This window comes from Juglans regia, chromosome 1, assembly GCF_001411555.2.
Source record: "Juglans regia cultivar Chandler chromosome 1, Walnut 2.0, whole genome shotgun sequence".
Classification (NCBI taxonomy): domain Eukaryota; kingdom Viridiplantae; phylum Streptophyta; class Magnoliopsida; order Fagales; family Juglandaceae; genus Juglans; species Juglans regia.
Window position 1 is genome coordinate 29849608 of NC_049901.1, and position 8718 is coordinate 29858325.

The 8718-nt window shown below is 37.1% G+C and overlaps 1 protein-coding gene across 1 annotated transcript; it reads left to right on the plus strand.

The window, feature by feature from the left end:
* Positions 1 to 227: 227 nt before the first annotated feature.
* On the plus strand, positions 228 to 1490 carry LOC109019064 (protein FAR-RED IMPAIRED RESPONSE 1-like). The gene is made up of 3 exons (XM_019001291.2): positions 228 to 1157; positions 1246 to 1359; positions 1455 to 1490. The coding sequence occupies exons 1-3, from the start codon at positions 228 to 230 to the stop codon at positions 1488 to 1490; spliced, it is 1080 nt and encodes a 359-aa protein (XP_018856836.2).
* The last annotated feature ends 7228 nt before the right edge of the window (positions 1491 to 8718 follow it).

Below are 8718 nucleotides of genomic sequence, written 5' to 3' on the forward strand. Positions count from 1 at the left end.
TAGTCTTTCCAAATACCCGGCATAGATTCTGTTTATGACACATAATGAGAAAACTACCAGAGAAGTTGGGCTCACATGCTGAATTTAAGTGTGGGTTGAAAAGTGCATTGCAGAGATGTGTTTATGATTCTCAAACTTCTGACGAGTTCGAGAAGTCTTGGGAGGTGTTTATTGACACTTACAATTTGAAGGAAAATGCATGACTTCAAAGTCTCTATAGTGAGCGAATGTATTGGGTTCCCGTATACCTGAAAAATACATTTTGGGCTGGGATGAGCACAACTCAGAGGAGTGAGAGCATGAATGCCTTTTTTGATGGATATGTACATTCAAGGACTACGTTGAAAGAATTCGTTGATCAATTCAACAATGCACTGAGGAAGAAAGTAGAGAATGAGATGGCAGCGGATTTCCACTCATTCAATTGCACAGTCCCTTGTATATCTCATTTACCCGTGGAGAAAAAATTACAACCTGTGTACACGAATTCTAAATTTAAAGAAGTGGAGTCAGAAGTAATGGGGATTATCTACTCTCATTGTGTTGTCATAAAAACAGAAGGGGCAATTACCACGTATCAAGTTAATGACCAAAGGGTAGTTGAAGACGGCATCAAGAAGTCAACTTTGCAGGCGTACTTCAATGAAGATGAGTGTGAGGCCAAGTGCATGTGTGGACTATTTGAGATGAGAGGGATTATATGTAGGCACATTCTTTCAATTTTTGCCGCAAGGGATGTCCAAGTGTTTCCAGAAAAGTACATTATGGAGAGGTGGAGGAAGGACATTAAACGTAGATATGGTCTCATTCGAAGTAGTTACGATGACTTGAGTGGTAAACCAGCTGCTAGTCGATACTCTGGTTTGATAAAATTATGTTACCAAGTAACTACAAATGCATGTGAAAACGAAGATAATTCTCTGGACATGACACAGAAGTTGAAGGCAATGAATGACATTTACACTAAATCGAAGCCCCAGGCCACAGTTGCAAGCACTCATGCTTCCATTGATGCCGAAACTGGAAGTTCGAAGAAAGTGTTGAGCCCTCGTGTTGTCAGAGGCAAGGGCAGGCCCCCATCAAAGAGGAGACAACCTACAATAGAGAAGTTACAAACCAAAAATAAAAAAGCTAGTGGCAAGCGACAAAGAAAGAATGTACAGAATATTTAAATAATGTGATTTTGATATAGTTTTAACAAATTTATACATAAGTTATGTCATTTGTTTATGTATTCAAATGTAGCCCCAATCACGGATGGAAGACGTATTAAACCCCACAGAATCGGTAATATTGCACGACACACCAGAAGCTGTTGTTTCGCAGTTGCCTGGTACACAACAAAGTGTTATTTCTCAGGTAAATGGTAAATAATATTCCTTTTTGTCTATATTTTGAACAAATAATGTTGAGTATTGCATAATGTTTTACAAAATATTTCAAACTACTTGCAGGTGAACTTCGCATGCCCTGGCTCTCTCGATGATTGATGAAAGACATCGTAGACTGCTGCCCCCATCAAAGTATTTGAGAATTGAAAACACTGTAGACTTTTATGTTGAGAAAAGATCATAACTTCATCTGTATAACTCTACTTTGTATTCTTGTAAACTTGGTGTATTTTTGTAACATTGGATATTTATACCATTTCACTTGGTTGAAATGTTATGGGTATGAGATATGTTATTATTGTTCAGAATGAGGATTGATCAAAGTGTTGGATGCTTATATTAAAGTGTTAGTTTAAAGTAATAATCTCATTGGTTTTATTCAATGTAGAACAAAATACATGAAATATAGTGCAAGGAAAATACTTCTCATAATCATTCATAATGTTCACAAGGCTGATGGGTTTGAATAATACAATATTGATAAAGGTTGTAAACCTATCTATTACAACCTACTTAACAACATTACACAGTTTGATATACACTTATACTAATTTTACACTGTTCTTGATCCTATCCAACAACAAAATATTAGAATTGCAAGTCCCCAATACACGCAGGGTCGCATGCTTGTATGGTTAATATCTTTCATTACACCCTGAAGCTCATCCCGATCATTTCGGATGTCATCTTCCGATTTATGCATTTGTACCCTTGCACATTGAAGCTCTTTCTCCCTCGCTTGGAGTTCTTCCTCCCATTTTTTGAGTTCTTCCTCTCTTTTTTGGAGTCGACGTTCTCTTTCGCACACAACTTTTCCTTCATTTTCTACTTCAATATCTGCCCATAAAAAGTACTCGCAGTATGGCCTTCCCTGCAACAAACATCTAATTAGGTGATAAATTACAAATAATACAACAATATATGAAATCACAAATTATTTTAATGTTACCTCTCTATTGTAATTTGGACAAGAATAAAAAGGTCGGCTTGGATTTTTTGTTGTTCTCGATAATTTTAAACGTGCCATCTCTCCACATAGACATTTTGGAGTATGATTTGAAGAAGATGAAGAATGCGATGAAGACATTGCGTATCAAATATATTAGATGCGCAAAAGTCTAGATTCTAAACATCAGATAAAAAATTAGATATATTAAAACACATAATATATAGAAGAATGAAGAGTGCTTGAATAATGACCCATGGTTGAATGAAAAGAGTGTGAATCTTTATGCACACCAGCACTGAGTGTTTTGACAAAAAGGGAAAAAAAACCATAGTCTGGGCATTTTGTATATAGTTGTAGCAGACTAGCAATAATATAAACTAAGTGTGGAAGAGAAAAAAAATGTAGCCACAAAGGAAAGTTAAATATGAATCAATTTGGGGTTCAAGTTAAATACAACTAACCATTTCTTCCTCTCTATTCCTTAGTTCTCTTTCTTTTTGACCTTTTTTTTTTTTTTAATTCCATGAGGAAGTTAGAAAGGCATATATAGGGAAAATAATCTGACCATGATGATGTTTTACTTATCTGAGCTTTGATTGTTAATTAGAGTGAAATGCAACTAAAGTTGATACAATTCATCTAAAAGTTTATTTCTTTAATTGTTCCTGAAATGGCTTTTCACCAGTATAGCAGATGCTTAATATTGAGGTATGAGTGCATGGATGGCTGGGCTGGAATCAAGAAACTGATCCTCAACACGTTTTCACGTTTTCATGTTTTGGAATCAGGAAACTGATCCTTAACACATTTTCAAGAAACTAATCCTTAGCACCACTGGAAATAAGCCTTCACACACTAAGTTTTATATACACTTACACTTCAACAAGTCTGAAAGTGAAAAACACATACACTTCAAGCATAAATTATCATATGGAACCCGTTCACAAATTTTAACAAACACGTAGAGTGCATTTCTAGAAGTAGAAATATTTTATACAACCAAGTAAAGATCTTAACACAAATTTACAAACAAGCTATCTCAATTCAAGATTCACGCTCAAGCGAATCACAAACTAGAAAAAAGCTTAAATCACAGAGAAAATCGATCACTGTTTTACCGCTGAAATCGAGAGATAGAAATCCCTCACCAAGATGGAGATGACCATGGCGACGACACTCGGCGATGGCGATGGCAATGGCGATGGCGTCGCAATGGGCTTGGTGTGCTCGATCAGTCCTAGTGCGATGGAGGGACTCTGACCAGCAGGGGCGAAGGGGGGATGGGTCTGGGGCGACGCAGCGTTTCATTTCGTCTGGAACAGACGCAGCATTTCAAATTTGTATGGGTTTGAGGATTGTATGAAACGCAGTGTTTCATTTCCTTTAATGAAACGCTGCGTTTCATTAAAGGACTGTATTCGGGGACTGCAATAAGAATTTCTCCTTTTTCTCTTCTATTTCGTCTGTCCCGTGTGAGTGTGAGTGCGCTTGCATTGCAGCCTTGTCCATTTATTTCGTATCCGTCGATGCTTATCTTCTGTTTTTTTTCCTTCTCGTCATCTTCACGTCTGCTTTGTTCCGTGCATTATTGGAGTGCAGCCCCTCCCACGTCCTCTTGTAGTGCTTTGCTTCTCTATTTTTTTTTTTTTTTTTTCATTTTCTATCCCTTTTACATTCAAGACTTGTCTTTTTTCACTTTTTCTATTGAGTCAGCCCGCTCAATCTGACCTCTAAGCCAAATTCAGCATTTTTTTTTAATTCGCATTGTTTTATCATTTTAAAATATTTTTAAAAATAAAAAAATAATAATATACAAATAATCACTTCCTTAATTATTAAATAAAAAAATTAAAATATATGATATGTCAAAATGAGGAGACAAAATGTAGCGCCCTCGACCCCCACGTTTTATTTTAGTAGAGTTCGTGACACCGGAATGATGACCACACGGATCACGCACCCCATCGACCAATGCTCAGAGTGTGTACAACATGCAATAAGTGTACAAAATAATATTCACAAAGGAGAAATAAAAAGTCTTTCTTTATTAAGTACCAGAATTTGTTCAAAAACAGTAAAATAATTTTACAAGAATTATACAGTCATCCGACAGATAAAATAAATACAGGAAATAATATAAGGAAAACAAATCTCATAACGCTGAACAGTAACTCAGCAAGTCAAACCTCCGTCGAAGCTGATCCCTCAGGTTCAAACTCGGGGTCTGCTTCAGACTCTACGGCACCATAAAACGGAACCGTAAGGTAAAACACCACAATGAGATTATGACATCTCAGCAACTAATTAACCAAAATAACATCCAAGAGATATATAAAAAAAAATCACGCATCCCCATACGGACATAATCCACATAAAACAACAGCACATGTTCTTTTTTCCAAAATACCCCTTTTAAACCGCTCAAGCCAAAATCTCATTTTGGTCCAATCATAACCATTATTTTATTAAGCATGCGCCACCGTCTCCCCTATGGACCGTTAGCAAGACCTGGCTCTCTTCGTCACATCACGGATAACGTCCGTGCATGAGATTTCGTAATGAGCAATGCCCAGTTCCGCGCTCAGTGCGTACATGGCCAAGCATCCTTTAACCTCGCCAGCCAAAGGTCATGGAATCAGTACGAGAGCGTTACCATCTCGTCTGTTCCCATCGTCACCCTGCGACAACTCAGGGGACGTCACGTCAGTCTGTTACGCTCCTAAATGACCAGAGAAGCTCTACCGAGATAATGATCCATCTCGGCTTGGGGTCGTGAAACACACGCACCCACGCAACAGTATCAATTTCAAACAGACATCGTGACATCACCGTACAATTTAATAAAACGATAAATATTCAATTCACCATTTAATGGAATACACCTTTAAATAATTCATTTACAAAATCTCAATAAACGCCGAAATACAATTTCACATCTACACGTGTAACCCGTCCTCCAAACCGGCCCAAGGGCCAATTTTCAACAATTCCAACACAATCAACATTTACAACAAAGATAACAGTTTATAAAATATAATTAAAACAATTTATTTATAAAATTGGAAAATTACAAACAATATTAATAAACAAGAAAATTACATTCACACGACGAAATGGATAAAATCTGGAAGATCACGTGAAAAGAAGTGTTTCCAAAAGTGGCAGCACACGACGTCTCACCGCTAAACACTGCCAAACCGATCTCTCAACTCACGGGTTGTGACAAAACACCAATAGATGGAAACTCAACAAACAACCCAACAATAAATCAAGAATCCGAGCAAAATACAAGATTTTGAAACCACAAAGAGCTCGACAAAACCACAACACCTTACGGATTTACAAACCAAAAACATAAAGAAATAACCAACCCAAAATTCAAGAGAAGGATGATCTCGGATCCTCCAAAATTTGGAGATGTCGTGGCCTATTTATAGGCCAAAGTGGCGGTGGATGGTGTTGTGCGTGGCGCACGGGTAGACGAAGGGAAGACGGCAGCACAAGTCGTGGATGAAAGGAAGTGTTTCGCGTGGACACGTAGTGCGGCGGCAAGGACAGCACCACCCGAAAATCACCATTGGCATACACGGAGCTGCTTCACAATGGGTGGAGGTGGCTGTGAAAAATGATAGCTCGACAGCGAGTTTTCGGAATCCCTAGCCGAACGACACCGAGACGAAGTGGAGGTGGCGGCTTGCGGCTGAGTTGCATGATAAGGCTCGTTCAGCGTCGGCAGCTGCTGCGTGGAGGAAGGATCTCGATAGAAGAAGAAGAAAGAAGAAGAAACTAGAAGAAAGGAAGAAGAAAAGGGGAAGATGGAGGGCTGCTGTCGCACGGTGCAAAGGAGAAGAAGAAGGAGACCTATCCTTCAACGAAAACAGCGCCGTTTGGAGTTAGTGGGGGGCTGGGTCACATTGGCCGCACGGCTGGGTTGGGTTTCAGGCTTCTCAAACCGGGCTGGGTCTCATTCCCAGTGTTTTAAATTTCGTACTGTACCGGCCGGTACGGCCGAAATTTTTTTGTTTCGGCCGTCTGGCCGGTACAGGTATTATATCTGTTCCGTATCGGTTAAAATACCGGCCGTACCGGCCGGTACCAGCCATTTCAGACTAAATTTCGGCCTGTACCGACTTATATTTCGGTCGATACAGGCCGATACCAGCCGATATTTCAGCCTGTATGTTTTTTTTTTTTTTTTCATTTTTTCAAACTACAAATTTATTTTTTTACTCCTAATTTAGACTAGACTATTTATAATTTATATATATATGTATTTATATATAATTTATTTATATATAGACTATTATTTTGAAATATAATTTTTATATATATTTATATATATAATTTATTTATATATCGACTATCCCGAAACGTTATCCCGAAACACTATCTCGAAATGATACCGGTACCGAAATATTTCGTTCCAGTGTCTTGACCCGTACGGCGTCCGGTACGGTATTCAAAACATTGCTCATTCCACCACACGAGCTGGGTTGGGTCACATGGATGGGCTTCTCCTCACACACAACATAATAAAATAAAACACACACACAACCCACTAAAACGCAACAATTAAAACAACAATTAAAATAAAAAGCCCACAACAAAAACACAAGTCCATAAAAATAACACACTTTAAAATAAAATAAAATAAAGTTAACAAAACAACAAAATAAAATGCCAAAATAAATAAAATAACAAACAACATAATTAACTAACACAATAATTAAAATAACACATTACATTAACTAAAAATAAAGATTTAAAACACGAGCAAAAATTGTGATCTCACACAAAATGAGTGGACAAAATAGCATTTTTCTTTTCTATTTTCTATAGAAGTCTATCTTTTGACACACACCTCAACGTAATATACTAATATTAGCCTTACAATTATTCCTCAACTCCAATTCCTTGGTTAAGATAAAATTAGATTTCAAAAAATATATTTCAAAACTAATAAAAACACAAGAAGTAACACTACATATTACATAATTGGGATAATATTTTATTTAAATTAATAAAATTATACACAATTCGACTAATAGTTGATAATATAATCGTGCTTGTATTCAGGTGGGGTGGATATGAATTCAAACTCAATTTTCCGGATTCTGGATTGGACCCAAAAAAACACAACAAAAAACCGAACTGAATGCAGAGCCCTAAGCACCAAAAGGCAATAGACTTCGTTTTTCACTTAAAATTAGCATTCTCAATTACCCGAAAAGGGATTTTAACTTGCATGTTTAGTTAGCTACATATTATTTGATAGAAAAATGTTAGATGTAACCGGCTGGAGAAACCGCTGGATAACTGTGTCCCATGTGGCTAAATACAATGGTACTGTTTCATTTTTTTCTAAAACAGCTCAACGTTCCTTCATCTTCTTCTTAACAATATTCTCATTTCTAACTTTTAAACAAAAATGCTCCCCAAGCACAAAAGTTTATTCATCTTCCCCAAGCACCATAAGAAATCTACCTTCCAAAACTCCTAAAAAAATACAAATTTCAAAGAATCGAATCGGGAAATATCTCAGAATCCAAAAAGAAAGCAGTTTCGAAAAACCGGCAAGAATGCCTTCGATTCCAATTTTGAATCTCACATATCCAAACACAGGAGAGGGAGAGGGAAAGGGGAATGTGCTGAGTTGAGTGGCAACAACGTGAAACGAGCTTCTAGTTTTGCAGTCGAGATTTATTTTCGTTGGACAGATAAAAAGAGTAAAAAACCAAAAGGAAAAATCTTCTTAAAATAAACTGTGACGCTAAACATGAAACTATTTACCTTTTGTAATCTACATACAAAAAATTTTAAGGCGGAGGCCATTTCTCATAGAAAAAATCTTGAAAATTTCATTCGAAGATTCCTGCAATCCTTAGAGCTTTTAAGGAGAATGAGACGAAGAAGCTAGCAATTTTCACAGCATTTGCTTTCTCTCAAAATCTATATGGTCTTCCACAAGAGACTTATGTTCCAGCCACTGCTTAAGGATAACCTTGTGGCCAAAGGGCTAGTTCTTTTATTTATTACAGATTTCTTTAAAGAATATCTGATTAATAATAGTCTTGATGAATTTATTTATATAGTGAAGCGGGGTAAACTGAAGAAAATCTTCTGAACTTTTTCTCATATGCAAAGCGATCTCCTGAGGATTTCATCGGTTCCTGTCTTCTTCATCATGTTCTCTGATTTCCTTTCATCTATTTTTTTTTTAATAATATATTAGCTGACATGGCAGCCGATTCCCCCGCAATTTCTCACCGTGGTGGTATATAGATACCCGACAACTTGGATAAAAAGTATCCTATTTCATTCACACATCAATCAGACTGTGGATGAATTAAACTTGAGTTCCCGTCAGTTCCAAACGAG

Coding starts and splice junctions, on each gene's coding strand:
- LOC109019064 (XM_019001291.2), top strand. CDS start 228: ATGTATTGGGTTCCCGTATACCTGAAAAATACATTTTGGGCTGGGATG. Junction 1,158..1,245: donor GCAAGCGACAAAGAAAGAAT/GTACAGAATATT, acceptor ATTCAAATGTAG/CCCCAATCACGGATGGAAGA. Junction 1,360..1,454: donor AACAAAGTGTTATTTCTCAG/GTAAATGGTAAA, acceptor AACTACTTGCAG/GTGAACTTCGCATGCCCTGG.